Source organism: Xyrauchen texanus, chromosome 27, assembly GCF_025860055.1.
Source record: "Xyrauchen texanus isolate HMW12.3.18 chromosome 27, RBS_HiC_50CHRs, whole genome shotgun sequence".
Classification (NCBI taxonomy): Eukaryota; Metazoa; Chordata; class Actinopteri; order Cypriniformes; family Catostomidae; genus Xyrauchen; species Xyrauchen texanus.
In genome coordinates, this window is record NC_068302.1 from 28,687,524 (window position 1) to 28,713,965 (window position 26,442).

The 26,442-nt window shown below is 37.1% G+C and overlaps 1 protein-coding gene across 2 annotated transcripts; it reads right to left on the minus strand.

Annotated features, from left to right (window-relative positions):
* Positions 1-360: 360 nt before the first annotated feature.
* acsbg2 (acyl-CoA synthetase bubblegum family member 2) lies at positions 361-24,180 on the minus strand. 2 transcript variants are annotated; one of them, XM_052094238.1, is made up of 15 exons: positions 24,019-24,180; positions 19,235-19,370; positions 16,374-16,456; positions 14,337-14,605; positions 10,498-10,586; positions 9,889-10,009; positions 9,244-9,324; positions 8,977-9,126; positions 8,673-8,849; positions 7,168-7,349; positions 6,276-6,518; positions 5,087-5,304; positions 4,369-4,508; positions 3,380-3,626; positions 361-2,334 (listed from the first exon to the last, which is right to left on the minus strand). In XM_052094238.1, the coding sequence occupies exons 1-15, from the start codon at positions 24,023-24,025 to the stop codon at positions 2,219-2,221; spliced, it is 2,259 nt and encodes a 752-aa protein (XP_051950198.1). In that variant the 5' UTR covers positions 24,026-24,180; the 3' UTR covers positions 361-2,218. The 2 variants fall into 2 exon arrangements, with proteins under 2 accessions (XP_051950198.1, XP_051950197.1); XM_052094237.1 differs by lacking the exon at positions 24,019-24,180 and adding an exon at positions 20,761-20,865.
* Between the last annotated feature and the right edge of the window lie 2,262 nt (positions 24,181-26,442).

Genomic DNA, 26,442 nt, shown 5'->3' on the forward strand with positions numbered 1-26,442 from the left:
TAATGAGGAAAATGTACTGAGTGCACCTTTAATTCATGGTTAAAAATTAAAATTGTTAAAAATTAAAGTGTAAACTGCCTTAATGTATTTATTTTAACTATTACCTTAAATAAATGTAAAAAAAAAAAAAAAAAAACATTTGTTTGTTGATAAACCTTTAGGCCTAGTACAGCAACATTAGCAGTCACTGGTTATTCTTAATTTAAATAAGTTAAAATGGTAGACACACGTCCAACCAGCCATCCAATGAATCATAAAAAATGGCCATTACGAATCGAAGAAAGAGCACAAGACATAAACATTGAAATGTATATATATATATATATAACATTTATTTTCCAATAAAGGTATAATTCACACATATACAAGTTGAAAACTGGAATTTCATCTCCCAAAAGTATCTATGTCCAATAATCCAGTTTCAACAATGACATGCAAGTTTCAGAACCCCTAAATTCACACTACAAACCAACAAATTGCCACCCAGCTCAAAGGTTTTCAGAGTCAGGTAAAACCAGGTTGCTCTTTAAAAAAAAAAAATAATAATAATATATATATATATATATATATATATGTTTATCAGCTCTAGATCAGATCTTCCATTAAACGGTCACAGTGTTTGTCTAAATTGACTGATATGAGCACTAGCAGTTGGACTTCGAAAAACAAATGGAGAGAAATGTTTCTGAAACAGTAAAAGAAATCTCAGACCGAATAACAGGAAATTACTCACTAGTTCCACCCTCATTCTCACAACTTTTGACCGAGCTAACAACTTGTCTTCTTTCATGCACAGATGACTTAAGTCATCTTTTTTAATTTTTTTTACATAAAGGCTTCTCTGTGGTCATGCTATGCAGTCTGAATACACACGTTTTGGAGCATTATGTCTACTATCTGAGGAAAGCCCTCTAGAAAGATAAAAAATAATTTATTTACAGAGGGAAAATGAAATCTTTGGATTTGCATTTTTCTAAATTCAAGTATTTCACTGAAGATTAACAAGCTATGGCTTGATTTAACCTTTTTGATCAAGCCACAAAATTTTCTCTCTAAATCGCATTCTAAACATTTTATTATGCAGTATGCAATATAAATAAAACATAGTTTTAATTTGGTAGAAATTTCCTCATTGTACATGCAAACCAAATAAACTCAGCTTGGCAAATCAAAATTTCTCCCCTGCACAGATCTAGTTCTCTCACCCATGTTTAAAAAGAGTTCCCTTGTGTAATTTCCCTTATCATTTCATCACTGTTCCTCTTTGTCCAGATCACAATTGAAGAAAAATGGTTTTCATAAAGCTCATGCTGACATTAAACCTCAATGTCATCCAATATCGGCCAACACAGAGGGCTGTCAGAGTGACACAGAAAAGCATCAGACAAGATCACAGAAAAAGAGGAAATATAGGCAATACATATGTACACTATATACTAGGTTCAATTTTACAAAGAATTTCATAAAACAAAATGCAATCTTACACAAATCAAACATCTGAACATGTATGGTGCATTTGGTCACAAAAACAAACATGTATGGCTTGTATGGTATAAATTGCTTGCCAGATGACCACCTTCATATACTGAAGTCTTCAGGAAGTTCCTCAAGTGAAAGCAGACTAGTTAAACCATCGATTTCATTAATATTTTTCAAGATTTGCCAGATGATTATCCGTTAACACACCAGTCAGAGTTGTGTCCATCTTATATTTCATTTTCAAAGGATTTCAGTCACAGCCAACATGCAATTTTTCTTGTTAGCTTTCTCAAAGGTGGCGACAAATTAAACCATAAGTAATTAATAGGTATCTTTGAACATAGCTAATCAGATCACCTGCGTTGAAGTTACATATTAACAAACAAAATGTTGCAAAAGACACTTCATTAGGCATTACTGTACTTCATTATGATTAAGCAAGAAAATAAATATAAATCACCACAAAACATACATACCTTTAAAAAAAAAAAAGCGTTTTCACATTTGGCTTTTGGTGCATGTTATACACATTTTCTTTCCTTCTTCAGACATAACAAACAAATGTAAACAATGTAAAAATAAAAACGCACAATTAAACCCTGAACAAAAATGACCTCACATATGGTCACAAGCAAAAGCAAACAGAAGTTCTGAGTGGTGTTCATATGTTTGTGTGTGTGTCTTAGACCATGTCAGTCTCTTTGTCTACGATCTGTGAAGTGGATGACGAGGCCCATTATTAAGGAGGCAGGGGGTTGTCTGGGGTGGTTGGGGTCACAACTTCTTTGTAAAAGTTCTCAATCTGGTCTTTGTACATCTTCATGACCACCGGTCTCTTAAGCTTCATCGTGGGCCCTGTGAGAGAAAGTAACTTTAAATTGTGCAAAACAAATATAGACCTTTTATTAGGCCCAGACGGAATGTGCAGATTTTTCCACATTTACTGCACTAAATATGGGGGGAAATCTGCAGAATCCTGCAGTATGGATTTAAACATGGCAAAATGTGTTAAACCGGAATGAGAGTTTTGGTAGCTAAAAGCAATTATTAGACAAAAATAGTTAAAGGAACATTCTGGGTTTAATAGTTAAGCTCACTCAACAACATTTGTGGCATAATATTGATTACTAAAAAAAATAATTTGACTCATCCCTCCTTTTCTTTAAACAAAAGCAAAAATCGAGGTTACAGTGAGGCACTTACAATGGAAGTCAATGGGGCCAATTTTTGGAAGGTTTTCACAAATCACACCAGAAGAATGCACAAATATACTGTTTCATTGCTTAGAATACAATCCAGAAGTACCTAATGTGTATGTCTAATTTAATGCACAAATAAATGCTGAGCCATTTGTATTGGTGTTCTTCTTCAAGAATGCCTGTTCTGCAGTCTTGATATATGCACATGTGCAAAGTTGAGGGTATGGTTTAGTGTGGCTGACAGCAAATGCCCATTCATTAAAATGAAGGGAAATTTCCAGAAGATTTGTCTATTATTATTAATAAATAAAACAAATGTGTTCAGAATGTTTAGTGTCGAAAAATTATTTTTATTTCTCAAGTGTTATGTTGTAATAGATTACATCTCTATGTAACAGATAATCTCTATAATCTGAAATAAGTGTTTTAGCGCTTTAATTAACAATATATTAATTAACTTGCATTGCTGCAAGTAGAGGATTCTTGGATGAACAGAAACTTTGAAGAAAACATCATTTATTTTAAAATGGTCAATTGTAAAATTATAAATGCCTTTATTTTAATTTGTATATTATTTTCAAGCTATCTTGCCAAATAATAATTGACAGAAAGTTGTTCTGTCATTAATGTTATTAAGTTTTAATCAAATAAACATCTGTATGAATTGACAAGATAGCTACACCAGTCTAATATCAACTTACCCAGCTCTCCTCCTGGGATAGAGAAATCTTGGTCCAGCACAGTCCATTTTTGGATGCGCTGGGCATTAGAAGTGGCTTTCTCATTGACGCGGTTGATGCCCTCTTGTATAGCAGCATATACTGTCCGGTCACGGCCGCCGGCGATTTCGCTGACTCGCGTGGAGTTGCTGCCGAGTTTACAACACAACTCGATTGCCTCAGGAGTTAGTTCGTCTTCAGGAACACCTGTTTCCCCGTTTACCTGACACTGAGAGAAAGAGAGGCGGGGGTCAACCTCAATGGTAATCAATATGCTTTTTATTAAACTATTTTCTATCAAGTATGGCAATTAAAATCTATCAAGGTTTAGATTAGATAAGGGCACTGTTTGAGTCAAGTAAATATCAAATTAGCAAAGTAGATTTGACATTTTCTGAAGGAAACTGGAGTCCACTTAACCCATTCTAAAGCTACAATGGTGTTGTAAGCGGGTTCTTGTAGTCATAACAATGGTTATACTTTTCTACCACTAGGGGGTACACGGATTAATGAAAAAGTCCTTTGTAAATTAGGACATGTAGTTACATACACTGTCCTCGTGGTGGCAGCAGATTTCAAGACATGTGCTTATGAAAGTTGTTCAATGACACAAGTATTTATCAGAGACTGATAGGATCTCATTTAGGTGCAGTAAATTTTACTCATGCATCAGAAAATAAACAGCGTAAATTGTACAGATGAGATGAGCAGATTAGATTTACAGATTTAATCTTTTTTCAGATTGAATCATATCTCTTGTGTTTACACAAGGAGGTCATTAACAATGATTAGATAATGTGGGAACTGTTCAATAATACAAATTTATAGAACTTTTTCTTTGGTCATGAACTTTAAAACTACATTTAAGAGGGCAGGGTGGATATTAACCTTGAAGCACAGATTTACACTTGGGTCATCTGAAAACATGATTGTAGAGCTAGCACAAATACACACACTCTGTGGATTGATACCTTTATAGTGATCAGCATGGAGAGGAACTTCCTCTTGTCTCCAATAAGCATGGCATTGCTGATCAGTGGAACGGTCTCTTTAACCACATCCTCAATGGGCACTGGAGGAATGTTTTCACCACCGGCCGTGATTATCAGTTCTAGAAAACAAAATTACTTTTCATTACTTGTTCTAGCCCATTTAAATTTGTGGTCACTTCTCTTTTAAACATGAGAAGAAATTAAAGACCTCATGAAATGGCTTGATGGGTGCAATTTCCTGTTCTGTGCGGACATGCAAAACAGACGTTTAGGAGTGATATTTTGAAGGGTTTGTCCTTGATTTTAAATCGCCAAAAGCCTTTAGATTACATAAAAGCCATTACATCAACTAGCCTTTTACTTGCTAGTCGGTTGAAGGCGGTATTATGGCGAGGGTCATTCTCACTTTATAGAGCATTTGATTGGACAAAAATGAGTTCAAAATGAGTCTTCAATATTTTTGGCCTTTTTTTCTCAGAAGAAATTTTAATACATTTTAAACCGTATATATCTGCAGTAAGTTAATTTAGTCAACTTTTAAGAATACGCTAGAATATAGATGATTTCAAAATTAACAGACTTGGACTTAAGGCCACAAAAGCTCAGTTTTACAGTCCAAATGCATCGGGTAATTATATTGCCCAATTGTTTCAGATTCAGCAGAATGACAGAATTACTTTTGATCTATTGTCTTTACCTTTAATGCGTCCGGTGATAAACAGGAAGTCGTTTTGGTCCTGTTTACCAAGGTCACCAGAGTGCAGCCAGCCCTCTGCATCCAGAGCTTCTTCAGTTTTTTCAGGCATGTTCAGATAGCCCATGAACACATGACGGCCCCAGAAACAGATTTCACCATTACCATCTGCATCAGGGCTGAAAATCTTTGTCTGACACCCTGGAATCACCTTTCCACAGCTGAGAGAAAGGGAGAGGGATGTTAAATGTGTACTGAATAGGGGATGCACTGATATGAACATTTTTGTCCGATACGGATAAAAAAAAATAAATAAATGAAAAAAAAAACATATTTTACATGTTTGTACTATAATGGAGCATCACTCACACACTGTCTACACTGGATGCAATGCGACGCAATGGCTTGAATCTGTCTACACCAGACACGTTGACAAACTTTCTTTTTTTGTGTTGTTGGAAGTAGTAGCGCCAGCGCATTTGTAACAGTAGCCAGCTGGTAGGTAGCTGTGCAGTGGGTGTAAAGTCTCACTCACTGGCCTCAAGAGGTGCACTAGCGACTGATGCTAGCCTCCTTGTTAGCACGCCCGCCTCCCATGCCGGTTCGAATCCCGTTCGGAGCAGGTCGAGCTGGACCGGCTACATTGGTGCCGTGACCCAGATGGGAGTGAGGTTTAGGGGGGTGAGCGTAATGGTCAGCAGGCAGGTAGCTGTACAGTGTGTGTAAAATCTCACTCCCCTGGCCTCAAGAAGTGCAATAGCGACTGACGCTAGAGGCTGTAGCCTTTAGCCTCATTGTTACCATGCCTGCCTCCACGCCGGTTCGAATCCCGTTCGGAGCAGGTTGAGCAGGACCGGCTACATGTGCAGTGCAAAATGGAACGATACACCCATTTATGGTCAGTGTGACACACCACAACGGACACTCCAGTGTAGGCAGCATCACTGATAATAACGGTTCTATTGCTTTTGACTCGACATGCTGCTCGCATCTGGTGTAGACAGTAAAATTCATACTATGGATATGTTGGGCAATTCCACGGGAATATCTTTTGGGAGAAATCCACCTACAAATGACTTACTTATAGTTGTCTCTACATATTAAGCTGGGATAGAAGACTGTATTTTAACATAAAAAAATAATTACACACTTCAGCTTTAAACAAAGATTTCAGAAAGATGTGTGTGTATACCTGGTGAGTCTAAAGGCGTCGGGCAGTGAGATGGTGTGGGGTCCAGAGCTTTCACTCATGCCATAGAGTTCAAACAGTGGAATATCCAGACTGAGGAAAAACTCCAGTGTGTCTTTGGTGATGGGAGCTGCTCCAGTGTAACACTTTGTACAGCGATCTAGTCCCAGTGCAGTCCGAACCTTCCGGAACACCAGACGCTTTGCCAACCGATAGTTAAAGGGCTTTCTGGACATGCTGCCATTACTGAGGACACAAGACATTTCATCTCCATTAATACGGAGTCAGAAATTCATAGTAATTTAGCATTCATACTAGTGCATCAATTTAAAAGGGGCCACATTTGACACATTTTTCATATTTTTGTTCCTCTTTAAATCCACTTATGTGTCATGTTTCTTGAAAAACAGTTTTACATGACTATTTTCCACCCCTTTTTTTTTTTTTTGCCATTGTACCTTTAAGACTACTATTTGTAAATGACCTCTGTAACATTTGACTAACCTCTCCATACAAGTATTGTTCATACACTGGGTGGGCCTGGTTGCTGAATACTGACTGTTGTTGTGTAAACGTGGGCGGTGATATGTTAATATGCTGATAGTTTCAACATCACAACTGTGACATGTTCTGAATGACCTGATTTTGCAGCTTAGTTTACATAAATGGTCTGTTTGGACTGAGGAGGGAGTTTTGCATATTGAACATTAGAGTAAGTTTACCTAGTGGATTTTAAACACTTCAATTTCAAAAGAGCAAGAAAATCCTGTTTTGTGTTTTCCATGACACCTTTAAAGTCTTACAAACCCCATGTTTTTTCAGTTAATACTTGAATACTTCAACAGACCGGAATGTCTGTTTCTGTGTGAGTATGTGTGTGTTTGTGTGTACGTACAGCTCCATCTTTCTGAGGTTGGTTTGCAGGCCCACGTCTTTGGCCCAGGATGCCACCTTCCGGCGCACAGTGGATGATTTGGCGCCGATAGACTTCATCTTTTCCTGCATCTTCTCCCACACCCTTGGGACACCCATGAAAGCAGTAGGACGTATCTCGCGTAGAGTGTTTGCAAGAGAGCCCTGGGACAGACAGTTATTTCTATTAATAAACATGCAAACAGTCTCAGGGTGGCCTGCCAAAGGGTTCATGTGAGCATGTCAACATCAGCTGACACACAGAGGGTAACGTCAGGTGACACAAGTAGCCTCTCATTGGAGCATGTAGATCATGCCAGTATCTGGCCCTGGATCCTAAACACATGACCCAATTATGCAGCACAGAGGTGCCTCATTGTGTAAACCAGTGATATTATTGTGAATAAAAACAAAAACAAAAACATTTTAATTAACGAAATACACACAAAAACATAATCAGAAATGTTCAATACTCCAAAAATAACTACATAAAATGTATATATATATATGAATATTATAACATTTGAAAGCTTTACAACCCACAATGAAACCAAAAATGCCACTAGTAGTGATAACACTATATACCTGTAATATACTACACTATCCTACATTCTAATTGTATATAAACATACTGAAAACACCAAACAAACAAACTAGAAAACACTGAAAGATAAATGAATTAAACTCAGTCACAGAGTGAAAACTAACAAAAACTAAATTGAACTGAAAGGGTAAACTGAAAATAAAATAAAAAATAAACTAAACTGAGAGGATAAATAAAAAATACATTAAAAATAAGAACCAAACAAAACTGAAAAGAAAAACAGAAAAGAAAACAAGAACCAAACAAAACTGAGAGGACAAAAAAAAAACTGCACTAAACTGAAAATAAACAACTGAAGGGACAAATTGAGAAACTAAATTCAAAACTAAAATAACCTTGTGAAAAAAACACTGACCATGCAAGAGAGGTGCTACAGATATTATATTCTCTGCTTCTACAGATCACAGGGGCCACAATATTTTGCATTTACATCCATTTGCTTTTGTATAAAATATCTTGGCTTGTTTTCTTTGAAAAACTAATAATGAAACATCAAAGTAGACATTCTGTTTATGAGAAATGTGTATCCTCTGTGCACATCATGACATGAGCTGCATGATCAAGACTGTAGGAGTATTTCTGCAAATGTATTAAATATGTTTTACCAAGTAACTTGCTGATATTCCACTTTACAAGGATTACACAGCTGGTTTAAACTAACAAGATTAAAAGACACCAGGAAGGAGCTCATTTCACTTAACAAGAGAACCGAGGGATTATGGGAAGAAAACAGGAAGAGTGCCTTTACATACATGTGCAATCTCCACTTACTAACATGATTGCGACATCGTTGTGTCATTCATGTGCACTTATTTCGTAAATATGGTCATTTTGACATTACCTGAACACAGCATAAGTCATCAGAAGGGTGTATGTGCAATTACCTTCAGTGCATCAGGCTGTGCAAAGTACGTGGCTCCTCCTACTTTCATGGTGATCCAGATGTCAATCATCTGTGCAGCAATATGGCTAAGTGGCAGGTAGCTCACTACAACTTCCTGTGACTTCTCTGCATCCGTCAGACCCACGTCTTGGCTTGTTGAAAATGCTGTCCATGTCAGCTACAAGAGGAGAGAAAACACATTCAGTTTGTTACAAACTGTTCAGAACTCTCTCAAATGTCTCAAACTATCATTATTGTGGATGTTTTGGGATAAATATAGGGTATGTTTTGAGTTTTTAACTCACGTTGTCGTGACTAAGCATGACTCCCTTTGGTTGGCCAGTGGTTCCGCTCGTATAGATCAGAGTGCAGCATTGGTTGGGTTTCTGGGAGCTGATGATGTCATCCAGTCGAGTATCAGGCTCGTCATTGCCCAGCTCCATAAACTCCTTCCACTAGTTGTGAACGATTTTTGAATAGCAAATGTCAAATTTCAACTGGTAATGTAGGGGATACATTTAAACATTATGGTCTGAGCACCGAATTAAAAGTATTTGCTTAAGCAAATATACCGTGTAGAGATTGGGCTTTTTCTCTTTCAGCTCGTCTTTGTACTGGATAATGGCTTTTAGGTGTGGCAATTTGTCCTGGACCTAAGATGAAGCACACAAACACACAAGAGATCATTTGGAGAAAGTTTTCACCAGATGGAGACCTATTATTTTTTATAGGATATTGATAATGAAATTATATATTATTTGAACTGTAAAGAACATTTGTAACAATTGTAAATGTACATTATGGTAATTTTTTTTATGTATTTTTACTGTATTTATAAATTATCTACATTTCTGCCAATTTAGATAACTTATTTTAAAAAATCATTAGGTCCAGACAGGATAATTTTCAGGATGATCATAACAGTATTACAGAAAGGAGAACCATTTTGAACAATATGAAACTAGCTAAATAAATGTAACTAGTTGTGAAAGTGGCAGAAAACTGCATCAATTACTGGAATTTCAGTTTATTCCTCTAATTGTAACTGACCCTAACCATCAGGAAATATCACAATACTACTGTTTTATTTGCACTATTTTTTTCTTTAGTTCTAAATATGGATCAGTATTAGGTAAATTGTCTAGAATGTATTTGAATTTTATCAAATGTGGTATTCATTTAGAATAGGTTCCATATATATATGCCTGTGTTATTACCTGTAAGATCTTCTGTAGCTGTTTGTGGTTTTCCACCACAAGGATGTTGGCCTGACAGTTCTCTGCCACATACTGGCATGCTTCAGGAGAGTTTGTGGTGTAGATGCCCACAGCAAACCCCCTGCCAAAAACACACAAGATTCCTCAATAAACATCCTGAAGTTATTGCTGTAACCAAAAGACTTTTGAGACAGGAAACACCTTCAGGACAAAAACAACATTCACACCTACTTCTGTTCAGACTCCACCTCTATGTTTACTAGCTCTGACCTAATTCAGGTGATGCTGTGCCTTTAACAGTCTGTCTTTATGTAGCACTAAAGTCAGCTTATGGCACAGCAGAACCACTATTTAGGTCTGCTGTACAGTAGAGATTTGATTGAAACAAACACTGGCAGTGAAGCATTAATTAGAACTACCCTGCACGCACCTGAAGTTTGTATAACAGTGTGTGTTTATGTTTATGATCATTTATGGGTGATTTAAAGGCTCACAGATCCATTAAGTGAGCAGAGGACAAAGGATAAATCATCATACCAGCAGACACAGGGGACAACAAACACACTCACTTAACAAAGGGGTAAATAATAATGAACAATACACACGTACCCAGCTAAAATAGCCCCGATGTCGGCGATGAACCACTCGGTTGAGTTGAAGCCAAGGATACCGACTCCATGGTACCGTTCCAGACCGAGCTGTGAACAAACACACGTATACACAGTTGATTCACACATACTGTATAAATACCACCTGAAAACACACTCCACCAATAACCAAGCTAAATGTAGTTTGAAGCCAAGTACAAACACATGAATGCAGATGGGGCATCAACTGCTTATGAAGGGTGAAAGGGTCTCACTTAGTGTATTTGGAAAGTCTGATTCATTTGAGTGAATTGCTTCATTTAACCAGCTCAAAAAACAAACAAATAAAATAATTGTTTGAGTCATCACACATAAGTGTTCCCAAATGCCCTGAATGGCATTTCAGATGTCCCTTTTTTATTGTGAAATAAATGTTAAAGTTGAACTTGAATCAAATGTTGACAAATTTCTCCCTTACAGTCAATTGATTTAGCACTTAAAAAATCGGTTCAACTTAATAATGAGATATCGAATCAAAATAAGATTTTCTTAGTGAATCAGACATCTTTTTCTCTGAATGAACAATGGTGCCAAACTACATTCTAGCCTCCTGTGTTAAAAAAATATTCCAGGTTCAATACAAGTTAAGCTCATTCTACAGCATTTTTGGCATAGTTTTGATCACCACAAAAATTTATTTTGATGCATCCCTTCTTTTCTCTTGGTTACAGTGAGGCACTTACAATGTAAGTGAATGGGACCTATTTTTGGAGGGTTTAAAGGCAGATATAAAGCCAAAGATATATAATTGGACATAACTTTACCCAGAAATGTTTACATCTTGTGGCTATACTTTTGAAACAGCAAGTATTCTAATGTTTACAGATTGGCCCCATTCACTTCCATTGTAGCCCAGATTTTTGCTCCTTTTTTATAAAGAAAAGGAGGGTTGAGTCTAAATGATTTGTTGTGGTCATCAACATTATGCAAAAAATGCTGTCGACTGAGCTTAATTTATATTGAACCCAAAATATTCCTTTAAAGTCCCAATCAATCAAAACATCACATACATGTTGTGATATCTAACACCTCTTTTGTGAAGTCTTTGTGTTTATGCTGCCTGTCGTGTACACACAACTCAATGTGAATTGCTCTCAGAGTGTTTGAGCACTAATCTAGTGACCTAATCTAGAGTTTCACCATAAACAGTAAACAAAACCATGGAAATCTGCCCACTTCGGCCACTTAGCATGATGCCCTGTTCCCCACAAGGAGAGCACAGAACTTCACACCAGACAAGGGCACGGAAACACAAAAGAGGATGAACAAAGGACTCCCTCTGAGAGAAACTATTTTCCAGTCTATTAATTTACTAATTTGTCTTTTCAGTAAGGAGGGAGTTCTGTGGCTACAAAATGCCCAAATCCAAGGGAGTAAAATCTGGCTTTGATTGGGTTTTGCAGTACTCAGTTCATGGGTAGACCTCGTTAAGCCGGTCAAGAATATGTCCAGGTCATCTTTAACTCCAAAATAAAATGAAAAATAAAATAAAATAAATAAATAAATATGGTTATTGGTTATATGGATACTTTATTATGTTAAATATCCTGACATTAATTAATACTTTTAATTATAGTAGTATAAAATAGTTTTACTTTTAATACAGTAAAACATACAGTATTCAATTATTAAAAATATAATGAAAATCACCATAGAGAAAACAAACAATCTATAAAACGTCTGTACACATTGATTGCGAAAAGAGAATTGAGGGGGAGAAAGTACTAATAATGCATGAAAATGGTGTGAAAATCTTAATGGTCCTAAAACTAGGCTTTTTCCACGATACATTTTCTTGAAAGGTTTTAATAGATTCACCCTTTTGTCTCAAGCTGTGTTTGGACTACTGTACACGCTGGTTACTTGCCATTTTGCAGTGAATAATTGCTGGCACATTATCCTGTGGAGTAACTTGAGGAGAAGTGTTTCATTTAAGGGTGATAAAGGAAGACTCAGAACTCATTAACTCCTCAAACGTTTCCCTATTGCATCACATACCATACATAAGTGGTTGTTATCTAGCAACCCTGACACAATAATCTTCCTCTTATTGGCAACATTAGTGTGTCATTCCAGATAACAATGCATAAGAATGATAAACCACTGTTATATCAACAACAGCTTTCTTTTTTGTTGCTTTTTTTAAATAACAGTTTTTTTTAATTACAAATGATATTATCAGCATCACAATTTCAGTGAAAAGTTCTGTGATTTTCCACAGACCATTTTTGTTCTTTTTTTAAAGAAAAGGACAATTCAATATTATGCCACAAATGCTTTCGATTGAGCTTAACTTGTATTGAACCCAGAACATTCCTTTAAGGCATGAACAAATAAAATGAATACTATATGTCCATACAAACATAAACATACACAATCTCAAAATGAATCATCTACCAAAGATTTATTACTTAGGCTAGGGCACACATTTAACAAGGCCTTAACACTGCTTATCAGTAAAACAGGGTATCTGCAAGTAAAAAATTCCACTCCATGGAATTCATGGAAGAATAATATTTAATCCTTAATATATGATTGAAAATCAAAAATGTTATTTTCAGGCTTAGAATCAGATTTAGACCTTTTAACCCACTTCATGTGTCTTAGTTTGCTCGTTTCCCTTAATAATATAGTTTTGAGAGTCCCCACCAATGTGGTTGAAGAAGCTGGATTGAAAATACAATACATCAAGTATTGTACTGAAAGCAAAAAGGAAAAAATTTAATGTAGTCCGTCATACACTCAAGCGCGCAGCGCTATAGACACAAAGCGTACGTGTTTACCTGTGCCCAGTATCAGCGGCTCGTGATGCGCAAATGGTTGTTTGCACATGCTGCACTCGTCCGTTGACTACCGCAGTCTTGTCACACTTTTATAATGTTTGGCTTCTCATTTAGCACATAACTACATAAAAAATGCTGCCTGATCATGAGATTACAAAGAAGATTAAAAGGTAGATTGGCATGCAGGTGTGAGGGACTTCCATTCTCTCTCTCTCTCTCACTCACACACTACTGCTCGCATGCCAGTGATCTCCTCCATGTCTCTTCTACTAAACAGACATCTTTGACTGCTGAGTCACGTCTTGCTGATGTTTTTAAGATGCCATGTGAATTTAAAGGGAATTTAAAGGGACATCTTGAGACACCTGCATTCTGATCCATTTGTTGCACCGCATCTTGCTTTTATTCGCAAGAACGGCCCCCAATTCGCCAGAATGACAGTAAAGGTGTTTACAAACAGAGTGAAACCAGGGTAATGGGCAAAAATAGAGCATGCATCAAGTGTAATCGAGCTTCTAATCATGATCGCACCAAGTAGACTGCATATGTCATTATTTATAGTGAACAGGGAGCTACATTTTGGTCGGTTTCTTATGGATTAAACCATAATCTTATGAAGTTGTATAAATTACCCATATGATGACTTTATGTCCTTTTTGGAGCTTGAAAGTTTTTGACCCTGAAATCTTTGTGTTCCACAATGAAACGGCATCGGGGTGAGTTAATGTTGAGAGTTTATAATTTTTTGATGAGCTATTCCTTTAAGTAAAATCTGGGTAAGATGTAAACACACTCTATGTGAATTGCAAGCATTCGCATTGACAATAGCTAAACAACTAATGGCCAGGGATAAAGACTATTTTATGCTGCCGAGGTGCAAGCCTCAAAACAATGTCAAGCCAAGACTGTGAATAGAACTGACCTCTGGTATCTAGGCCAGGTTATCATAAAAGCTCAATAGGGCACAGATAGAGACATTAATCAACCATACTTAATACACAGAGTCAATGGCTATCACCTTCAGGAAACTTTTGGCAGCAGTGCGGCAGGACTTGTAGTACTCGCTGTAAGTCATGGATTTCCACTGTTCTCCCTCCTTCCACCCTAATGCAGTGTAGCTCCCGTAACGTTGAACCGCAGAGGTAAACATTTGGTTCACGGTGACTGGAGGCTCAGCGGCAGGGCCAGACTCACCCATCCTGAGCTTCACCTCTCCATTCCTGCATGAGGTCCAGAGCTCTGTACCCTGAGCTGGCAGGGAGAGGGAGTCAGGACGAGGGGCAGCACCTACAGGAGAGATGCCAAAAGGAGCCGTGATATTGTTAGTGTTGTAGTTTATTAATAGTTTTCTGTAAGTTGCCTTGTGTTTCATACGTTGATCATGATAACAGTGTATTTCGCACACTGCTGTCAAATTACAAAAAAAGCTCTCCTCTCATTGCTTCAGCGTTTGCTATGTAGGTTTCGATGTGTTTTTCCAGCACTTGAGCATTGTAACTTATCACAGACATAGACAAGTTGAGTGCATGAATGTAATGGCGAATCAGAGGTGTTGAAATAATTGTCAACTACTCTTTAGTCTCTTTCAGTCTTTGCAATCAGTCCCGTGTTTTCTGTTTTGTCCTACAGACTTGTGCAGAACACTGTTTTATTAATCTCTAATGCTGAGTGTGCTTTTGTGTGTGTGTGTGTGTGTGTGTGAGAGAGAGAGAAGTCTGCTTGGGCTCTGAACAGAGCAATGAAGAATTTTTGCTGCAGTCTGTTTTAAATCACACAGCTCAGCAACTTGTCTGTATATACACTCACACTCTTAGGTCTTAGTTTGAAAACCCCATGCATCACTGGTATCTCAAACCCACACAAGCACAGTTTTAGAGTTTTAAAACTGCAGGCAAACTTCTTACAGATGGTCAAGATGTTTACATGTGCAGTTATAATCAAGCTACAATGGGTTTTTGGCATAGTCGAGCTACAGTTTTTATCTGTGAGTCTACAGTACATGACACAAAGCTTATTCAGATATTTGAATGAGCGACACCAAATATGCCGGGTTAAATATGCATATTAATATAAAATCTTTGGGAGCATGTGCAAAAACGTTGAGGCCAACTGTGGTCCAATAAGAATACAGAACACGCTGGACGAACCCAAGTCTCTTAGTCCAACTTTGCCAAATCTGACTTGTATGATTTTATTTGGAATAAAGCATGCACATGACATTTTAATTTGGCAAATCTATTAAGTCTGGACTTAAGACTTTTAAACCCCACTATACAGGTATGTATCTTTACTGACTTTGCAGCAGTTGTGAATAAAGGAGAGGAAGTAAAACAGGAGGAAGAAAGCACAGTCAGAGTGATCGAAAACCACCCGGGCATTGTACGTCACACTGTGCGGCATGCTGTCAATCTGATTAAAACCCTGCCTCATCCAACTATATGCGGACCATACATACTGCAAAAACATGCCATCGCATCATCTTGACCTGTAAATCCAAGGCTATGTGACTTTATGACTGGATGACCTCGTTCAAAGCATCGTAATCTTATGTAAACACCACAGACAACAGCAGAGCAATGAATGTTCTGGAAGATCAAACATAGTTTTCCAATTGCTCTGGAACTGTTTACTTTCTAGAAACAAATATGTGACCGTATAATTGGTGTACATTCCCATAAAAGCAATGTTTTCCTGCCTCGTCTCTGAAGGTAAAGGAAGTTAGGATGGCAACTTGCTTTCTGAATACTTCCTCTAAAAGAATACTCAAATGTCCTACTGACCTCAAGTTCTCTTAAAGTATAGGTTACATACTGTAAGAGTTTTTGATATAGAAACACTGAGAAATACCAATGTGTGTCTTTGCACTGGTCAGCTTCGTGTTGCTCTTGGTTTTATCAGTGTAATGCAGAACTAAAGGCACATGTGGCAGTTTCTGGGCCCCATAAAGATATATATGGCTTGTGTGTTAAAGTGTTGTTTAAAGTCACCGTAGTGTCTGGATAAATGTGCTTGTCAGTATGCAGGTGTGTGTGTGTGTGTGTGTATGTGATCTCACCTGATTCTGTGTTCACCCTCTGTTCGGCTTTGGTGTTTGTCTGCTCCACTTTAACACATGCCGACTCCTCCTCTGATGACTCACTGTGAGAAAAAAGCCAAAAAGAAAAAAAAAAGATAAAATAATGGATTTTCCAGACTAGCCGCATTCTCCAGCTGCACAGCTGAAGTAGTCTCATCTCTCTCTCAGACACTCATAGTATCGCCTTATATAACTCAATAAACTATATTTTGAGACACATAGATTAAATATCAACAAAAAAGTAATAAACTGTTATGATATTTTATAACGCAACTACATTTTTACATATGCTTTCCTGTACAAAACTTGCTTCCACAATGCTAGTGCATCGCGAAGGGGTAACACAGAGATCTAAGTGGTGGTTAAGGTAAACAGCTTGCCATTGCAAACATTGTACCAGCTGTTTAACACCTTCTTACTGTCATCAGTACATGTATGAATGAGTATGAAATATTTCTCCAATATCCAATCTTTATTTAAAGGAATATTCTGGATACAATACAAGTTAAGCGCAATCGACAGTATTTGTGGCATAATGTTGATTTCCACAAAAAATATTTTGACTTGTCCCTCCTTTTCTTTCAAAACAAAAGCACAGAATCTGGGTTACAGTGAGCCATTTACAGTGAGCCATTTACAATGGAAGTAAATGGGGCCAATTTTTGGAGGGTTTAAGACAGAAATGTGAAGCTTATAATTTTATAAAAGCACTTACATTAATTCTTCTGTTAAAACTAGTTTATTATTTGAGCTGTAAAACGGTTTATATCGTCATTTTTAGTCGTTTTAGGGTTTGTTGACATTATAACGTCATGGCAACAAAGTTGTAAAATTGGATATAACTTCACACAGAATAGGTTAGTAAGTGATTTTATTACACGGTTATTACATGGTGCCATCTAGCGGTCTGTTGTTGCTCTGTAACCACCGCAGCTCCACGAATCAGGCAGCCCATTTGGGTTCTTGCAAGCCATCTTTCTTGCTTCTTTGATCACTGTGCAATCTATTCAAGTAAGGTTATACAATATTTTCAACTCAAATCAATGTTTCATGTCCATTTATTTGATTATTTAGCAAATAATCTTGTAATTGCTTTATCCCCCAAGCAATCAGACTGTTGAACTCTTGATCTATCAGGATCAATAATTAGCACTGCACTTTATTCAGCTATAATCTCACACTGGACTGTCAACATATTCTCCTCAATACAACTGCTATATATATATATATACACATATATATTTCATATACTCCCACTTATTGTATTGTATTGTATATTCTGTTCTATATTCTGCATTGTATATAATTATTGTGTTGTGTAAGTATGTGTACATCTGATTTGTAAATTGTTTTGTGTAAGTATGTGTACATTTGATATGTAAATTGTTTTGTGTAAGTATGTTGTTTATTGTAATTGGTATATGTCTCGTCACTGTCATGACTGCTATGTTGCTCGGAACTGCACACAAGAATTTCACCTACTGTTGCACTTGTGTACATGGTAGTGTGACAATAAAGTGATTTGATTTGATTTGATTTTGATTTGATTTGATATTGAGAAGGCAGATGGCCATTTCCGCAAAAAAACACCAACAGAAATCTCAGATGCAAACCAGAGGTTGATTTCAGCTTTTCAGCGATTTATTTCTTCTCACATAATTACACAATTTCAACACAAATCAACGTTTTTTTTTTTTTTTAAGAAAATGAGGGATGAGTCAAAATTACTTTAGGTGGTAATCAACATTATGCCAGCTGTTGATTGAGCTTAACTTGTATTGAACCTGAAATATTCCTTTGATGGATCTGTCATGGCAGGCAGACAACAGTATCTTTATACAATGACAACACTCCCACACATATCTAAGATTACTTCAGTTGGCATGTTTACAAACACAAGAGTAATGTGTCACAACTGTATGTTTATATAACAAATGCTCCTGGCCTGCTATGTAGGCTGAGATAAAAATATAGGTTTTACGATGAATCTCAATCTTTTGTTTAACAATCTCGATATCAATTCTTAAGTCCCAAGATGGATCTTTCACTTTATAATACAAGTAAATCAATTGCATGAGCAACCAAATCTCAAGTTATGCGACTAAAAATGTCTATGATTAGCCACTGGCTAGTAATTGTTCAAATTTCACTCACCAGTGATTGAGTAAAAGTTTGGTTTAAAACTTTGTCCAAAGACGAGATCCACGGATCTATATGTCATTGAATAATGTCTCTTTTAATACCCTTTCTGTTTTTGTTTTTTTTATAGTTAGTTTAGATTAAAAATAAAAAATAAACGTTTCATTCTAATCACACATGGATGAGCTGAAGAAATTACGCACATCTTCTCTCATTATATGCCCTTACTGTCTGATGCAGCTACTAACAGTACAGATTAAGCATGTTTTCTACATATTAATGTAAATACTTGTTAATGTTAAAAATGATGCAGGTTAACAAATTGAACAAAGATATACATTTAACATAATATATGCAATTTCAAGACACTGACTGATGGAAAAGACTGAATTTTAAAAATTTCTAAAGCTAAAATGTGACCAATTTGATGAAAAACTAAAGATAAAATATAATTTATAATATCAATATTTTCAAATTGTTCCTAGAAGGGTTGTCTAAAAATTTCCTTTTATATGTAAGCAAAATGGACAATGTAACAGAAATGTACTCATATGAATCGATATTGAATTGAATCGCTATCGGAATCAAATCGTGAGCTTGTGAATTGGAATTAAATCAGGAAATCTGTATCAATACCCAGCTCTACTGCTAAGTGTGTGTAAGTGTATGTTAACTGAACAAGAAGATATGAAGGAACTCACTTTGCTGTAAACTCAGCATTGGTATATTCCAGGGAGGCGAGACTGTCCCCTTTTCCACAGGACTGAAAAACGCTTGCATCCCCTGGATGGTCCATCACTACAGCTGTGGACATGGCTGTAGGTTCACACGCGGTCACTAATGAGAACAGGCACAAAGTGAGTTAGGAATAGTAGTTGACGGATATGTCATGTTTTGTGGAATATAATCAGCAAAGCGACTATGGTTTTTTGAGTTACCTTAAATTTCAATATTTCCTGATTAATAGGCCTAGCTAGAGGTAAACCGATATGGGATAATCATTGACCGATGCTGATACTGATATCTAGAGAGCTGTGTGGTTGATGGCTGAAAAATAACAAGCCCATACACAAAATTGTTGACAATTTGCTATTGAAGAATTTTACACAATAATAATATTTTGTAACTGACACAAGGAGCTACCTTGTCCAAGTGGACATGATTATTGGCGGATGCTGATAAACTAAAAATATCGACTGCTTCAGCATGGACAATATATTCGTATATCACTAGCTAGGAGTACAATTAGCATAATTTATGTCTCTCTCTTTCAGATACAAACACACAGTCAGGTGTAAAGTATGAAAAGGTGACACATAAAGTCTTGCTAAAGTCTAAATCCAAAAGGTATGCATCTGATTCAGAGAACATATTACAATCTTGAGGCCAAACAGAGAAAAAATAGTGTGCTTATCTTTTAGGGTGGACCCAACAGGAAGGGTATCTTTCCAAGAAAAGGAAATGCATAACTATGTTCTGGAAAAATATTACTGCCCACCACTGTATAATTTACTGCCCTCTCGATTCCAAAGCATGACCTCTGCACCTTTACAACAGCATGTTGTTTTTAAACATGCTGTCATGAAAACACATGCCAGCGATGCTCTCGTCCTTCCGTAAAGAGCTCAGGCAGCCAGGCTCACAGGGTTAGAACAATAAAAAAATTGCCTCCTGTAAGAAAAACAGGCTTTCAGACTTGCCTAACAAAGTGAAAGAGAAAAAGGAGGTCTAAAATAAACACATGGGCAAAAATGTACCTGTGTCAATCTGTTTGCTCTTAAGAGGTGTATGATCTTTATGACACAGATTAAGTAAAGCCGTTAAATGCATTTGCATGACGCATAATTGTTGGAAGAACGTGCATGTAAACACGCTCAAGGATAATTTTCAGTGGACATTTTTGTTACTTTTATACCATCAATAATATTGGCTTTGTGTTGGGTCGCTACTTGATATTCAGTGCAAATTATGACTCCTAAGGCAAACCAGTTGAGAAACTACTGATGGTATTGAATGAATACAATATTCGTTTACCATTCTATTTACATGGCACTCCAAGGTACTTCATAGAATACCACTAGTACTGTACATAACAAAATTGGAATGCCATGATCCTTTCTGAGATTTGTTACGGAAAAATTTTAACTAGTCTCCAAAAAGCTCTTCTCTCTGCTGTCAATTTGACCTCGTCCCTCCTCTCTTCTACCCTCCTTTCCAATCCATTTACCTTGACAACTTTCCGCTTGACTCCCTGCAGTCATTCTCATCTGCCCTCATCTGGGACTGTCACAGTGGCATGAGCTCTTAAAGATGCATGCAGAACAGTCACTGCGTCTGCTACAGCTTACATAAAATCATTCCAGTAGAGCTACGTTCCCACCAGAAGCCTGCAAATGAGCAACGCCTTGTCATACCAACACAAAGAGGCACTAAATCACTTTCTGAACTTTTGGCTTCACTGTACTTCATTGGTAGAATTACCTTCCCAACTCCATCCGTGAGGCAGACTCCCACTCGGATATATACTGATCAGCCAAAACATTAAATGTTTTCTGATGCAGATTCAATTTTGTTATCAATAAGATGAGTCACTTTTGTATTCTTCCTCTTTTCGGAAGTCGCTTGGATAAAAGCATCTGCCAAATGAATAAATGTAAATGTTGATGCAAATTCTCCTTCGCTTTTGGCTGATGTCACATCACCTGATAACATCCTCATAAACAAGGCCTTGTCTGGAAACAGTATGATAGTAAATCTTAATTTGGAGGGGGTCTTCTGACAGTTATGGACCTATTTGACATTTCTGGCTCATTCTTGCAGCTGGTGAGTCGGAGGAACCAGTCAGCATCCCAGAAGATTTATGTATTTGATGCTACATTATGGACTTGACCTTTAATCTGGTATTTGAATTTAAAGGGATTCAAACGTATGATAGTTGATGATGTTCAAAACTTGAATGACTTTCTTCTGTGGAACACAAAAGCAGATGTTAGGCAGTGTGTTAGTCCCAGTCACCATGCACTTAAATTGCAACTTTTTCCATGCAATAAAACTTAATTGTGACGGAGGCTGTCATTCTGCCTTCCATATTCTTTGTTTTCCACAGAAGACAATCATAAAAAAATGGAACAACACATGGGTTAGTCAATCACAAAATGTTTCTTTTTTTTACGACTATCTACCTTCAGTTCAGAAAACCTTTTCACATACTCTTGACAATTACCGTCAGACATTCCATTATGAAGCATTGAGCATCTTCATTCCATTCACTATTTTTTCTTTTTTTCCTCACTCTCTATCCCTTTATCTCATTTTAATCATCCATCTGCTGTCACGTAGACAACCCAAAGCTGTGAACTGGTGAGCATGATGACTGATTTATACATGGCCAAAAAAAGCATTTAAAGTAATGTTTCTTTCTCACTAATAAACATATAAAGAGTATCCACGCAACCAAATAGTAACATGACTGGAGATCAGCTAATGAATGAAGGAATGTTACATTTATATAGCACTTTTCTGACACTACACTCAAAAGTGCTTTACACAGTGAAAAGGGGACTCTCCTCAACCACCATCAGTGTGCAGCATCCACCTGGATGATGCGACGGTAGCCATAGTACGCCAGTACGCTCACCACACACCAGCTATTAGTGGAGAAGAGAGATAGAGACAATTCATGTATGGGATTATTAGGAGGAAACTGATGAGGGGCTATGGGGGACATTTTGCCAGGAGATCAGGGTTAAACCCCTACTCTTTTCGAAAAGTGTTCTGGGACTATTTTAATGACCACAGAGTGTCAAGACCTCAGTTCAAAGTCTAATCCAAAGGACAGTGCCTTTTTACAGTATAGTGTCCCTGTACTGGGGCATTAGGACCCACACAGTCTGCAGGGTGAGCACCCCCTGCTGGCCTCCCTAATACCTCTTCCAGCAGCAAGCTTAGTTTCCCCCAGGTACTGGGGAGGTCTCCCATCCAGGTACTTCTGTGGGCAACCAGTCTTGAGCTACAAGGTGATATGGCTGCTGACAGCTGATGTGTATATGGTTGTAATTCCCTCCTTTGCATAATATCTATAATATCCCTGCTGAAAGACAAGCATTATGATGTGTTTTGGGTGCTGGTCCCCCAGCACTGATTCATCAGAGACCATGCTTTCAAGGTTGTGCAAAACCTTTCAAGGTTTTTCACCAGCACCAAACCAGTATAAACCAGACTAGACCAACATGGGAATTGCATGTTGGTTAAGATGGTATTTTCAGCAATGATCGCAAAAAAAATGTGTGTTGTCTTGCAGCATTGGTCCTTGTGGATGCAATTAATGATCACACTTGGATTTTCCACTCTGGCGCTGCTATGGGACATTCTGTGAGCAGTCTCTACTGAATTTGCTCAGGAGACCTGGCTTCAGTATCTTCCTTACACAAGATAACAACTATACAGCTCTATTCACACAAGTACTGCAGTACCAGACAAGGTTTATACATGCACACACAGCAAACAAGTTGCTTCACCATCAACAGACTGAGTCACATATATGATGGGTTGATGGCAATCTCTTGATAAATGATTAATAATAATATTCTGACTTAAATTATGCAACTATTCAATGACAATTCCACTGTCATTGATTTAGAGTCTTTTACATGTGAACTTGCAAAAGAAAAATCCTACCATCTTGTTAGTTATGCTCTATTTAATCCAAGTCATAAACACCTCACAGATTGACACATTTTTCCTTTCATATAATTAATTTTCAAACGCAATCACAGCTATCAATATGGGAAGTGCATGACTGGCATTTCCCCACAGGATGATGGGAGGGTTAAGTACAGCACATCCTCCAGGCACAGTCCCAAACCCTGTGTGCACACAAACTAGACAAGGGTTCTCCAAACCGACCACACCTCAAACAACAAACATATCCTGTAATTTATTGCTGATGCCTCTGCTGTTCTGACCAATCCATAATATACAGGACTCAACAGGAGGAAAAGATGGGAGGGGGGTTGGGGTTTTTCAGTCACACAGCTGATGCTGGCAGCAACTGTCAGCCACGTTCATCCCCCACCCGAAAATTACCATCTGTATGCCAGTACTGAGTGCTGGGTTCCTGCTTGGATAAGGTTCAGTCGCTTTATATAGTTGTAATGAGAGGATATTGAGACAAATATTTTTTCCAATGTCCAGGTAAATGTGTAACTGTTTGCATGTGATAAACAGCCATTTGAATTCTTCAGGAAACCAGATAAGTCTTTGATATTTAAAGATCATCTTAGCCGACACCTCTAAATTAATATTTCAATTTATCCTTCAGGGTTTTAACACATAATATACCATTCACTATTCCATCATATACAGTACACACCATACAGAGATATGTCGCTTTGGAGACTCACTCCAAGCTTTCAGAATTATATTCATCCCTATAATGTGCTATAACCCCATCACTCATTATCATAAAAGAGAAATGCAGACTTACAGTGCATCCTTACAGGCTGGAAAAACGTTGCTCTGTCTTTGTCTTTTTTATATCAAAAGCTTATTGTTGGTATCTTCGGATTCCTTTGGCTTAAATCAACATTTGTCTCAGACTCAGCCGGCAGAGTCAAAAATGGTGGCTTGTTCCTCACGCCCTACAACTGTGCATGAAGCTCATTCATTTTCAAACATTGAGCTTTCCCCTCCACCGGAACCACACCCTCCTACCCCCCCCCATCCTCCATCCACTCCCTCACAAGGACACTTCTCATGCTCTGATTGGCTGTAAATTCTCACACCACAAGACTCATCCCCCCAAATATGGGCATGTTTGTCCATTGAAGGAGAAGAGGGGAGGAGCTTTCAAACACATCCAAAACTCTTACTCTCATACATACAAAGCAATGCAGATACTCTGAGGTTACTACAGTGCAGGTTTGAGTAAGATACATCATGCAAGTTTACAAGAGCCAACGCAGCTGCACTGACATCAGTCTAAAGATAAGTCTGCAGAAGTAACCAACAAACACACACCTGTCACGTTTACACGCTGCAATCGACACATTTTTAAAACAATAAGGATATTGTGTTGCTGAACATTGCATTTTAATCTACATGCATGTATCTATAAAACTGAAAATTGGGATTGAAACACTTGTGCCTTTGCTTCATTGCATGGCCTCCCACAAATGTGCAATTGACCTGTTTAAGTTAATAACATCTCTGAGCCTAACCAAAGAAACCAAAACTTAGAGATGGAAAGTGATGTGCAAGCAAAACCTTGCAAAAATAGATCACAATAAACAGGGAGGCTACATCAGATTACCTAATTTTAGTTCCCAACAATCAAACATTACTTCTGAATGAGTACAAAATGGCAGTGAGTGAGCTTGTATTTCTTGTTTGGTTTCATTCTTTAACAATGCTAATAAGGTGAGAGGATGCCACTTCTGGGAATGGAGAAAAAAGTGAGGCTGCTGATATGCATAAAATAGGAACTAATGTTAGTGGGGTAAGTTTTTTCAGAGTATATTTTCAAAGCAGCGCTTTTTTAAATGAGAGACATTGGTAGGTTATTGTGATGGGGAAACTGTTGAAAATGGTCAAAAAAGGTAATATTTCACTCTAAAATCTTAAGAAAAATAAATATTTTAAGACAATTTAACATATTTATGGACCATTAATATATATATATATATATATATATATATATATATATATATATATATATATATATATATATATAAAAAATATATATATTTTTTATTTATTCTTTTTTTGCATTTTGAGATTATTTTTATAACAATTAAGTAGAATACCCAACAATTACTCACACTACCCCATTGTCAGTAGTCACTAGTAATGCATGTCATTGTTTACTAGGGGTGTAACAGTTTATCGTGGTCAACGTGGTTTTTAGTCCCAGTACATTTCTAATGGATAATTTAGCACTTTTAAGAACAGTACTTTCAGCAATTTTTTTTTAAAGGAAACAAACTGTTTTGCATATGACTATAAAGTAATAATAATAAAAAAAAACTTTAAGCACAAGAATGTTGAAACTGTTTTTACATAACCTGCTATCTGAACTGGTAAGACGCAGTAGCCAACATTTTTCTTAAAACGTTTAAGAAATTCTTTACAATAGTAAACATAGATTGGCAGCAATAAATAAAAGGCTAGAAAATATCAAAACTACATTGTTCTGTCCTTGAAACATGACGAAATGCTTTGCTCTTTTTTCCATTCAATTGTCTTCCAGTCTTTCATAATGTCAAAGGACAAAAAGGTTCAAACTGATCACAAGTTTAGTAAACCACACTTTAATTTGGACAAGATAACTCAAATAAGTTGTGAATCCTTCTTTGATCACACATGCCCTGAAACTAAGTTTAAATGGCATAGTCGCCTAAAACACAAATTTTTGTGTAAAGCCATGTGATATATTTGCTGCTGTTGCACAATGTTTCCTGCCAGCAACTAAATTCCAGAATGTTGTAAGATATCCCATCTTCAATTAACTCTACCCTGAGCTGCTATATGACAAATTTTCCCAAATTCTCCTCTGGCACACACAATCAGGAAAATCCCAGTTTCCTTTGAAACAGGAAAGCCATGCTGGCATCACTCTCTAACCTAAAATCAAGTTACTTCTTGGACGTATTTTCAAATAGACATTTATTTTACTAAGCTTACTAAGTAAACAGTTTTCTATTCTTATTAAAGGAGTCATGTCAAATTTGACTTGATCTTTTGACATATAAGAGGTCATTGTACAATAAAAACATACTGTAAGTTTCATAACTGAAAACTTCCTCCTCAACAGAAAAAGAGCATTTATTTAAACCAAGCTGCAAAAACATCTCATTTGGAATTTGTGGAACTTGTGACAGCACAAGGACCAAAAGCGTCTGCATATGACTGC

What these genes read in the sequence shown, in the direction of transcription:
- acsbg2 (XM_052094237.1), bottom strand. Translation starts at nt 20,800, where the DNA reads ATGAGAATGACTGCAGGGAGTCAAGCGGAAAGTTGTCAAG. An exon ending in CTGCCAAAAGTTTCCTGAAG is followed by an intron (nt 10,587 to 14,336) that starts GTGATAGCCATT and finishes GTTTGTTCACAG; the next exon opens with CTCGGTCTGGAACGGTACCA. An exon ending in AAAAGCCCAATCTCTACACG is followed by an intron (nt 9,127 to 9,243) that starts GTATATTTGCTT and finishes GTTCACAACTAG; the next exon opens with TGGAAGGAGTTTATGGAGCT.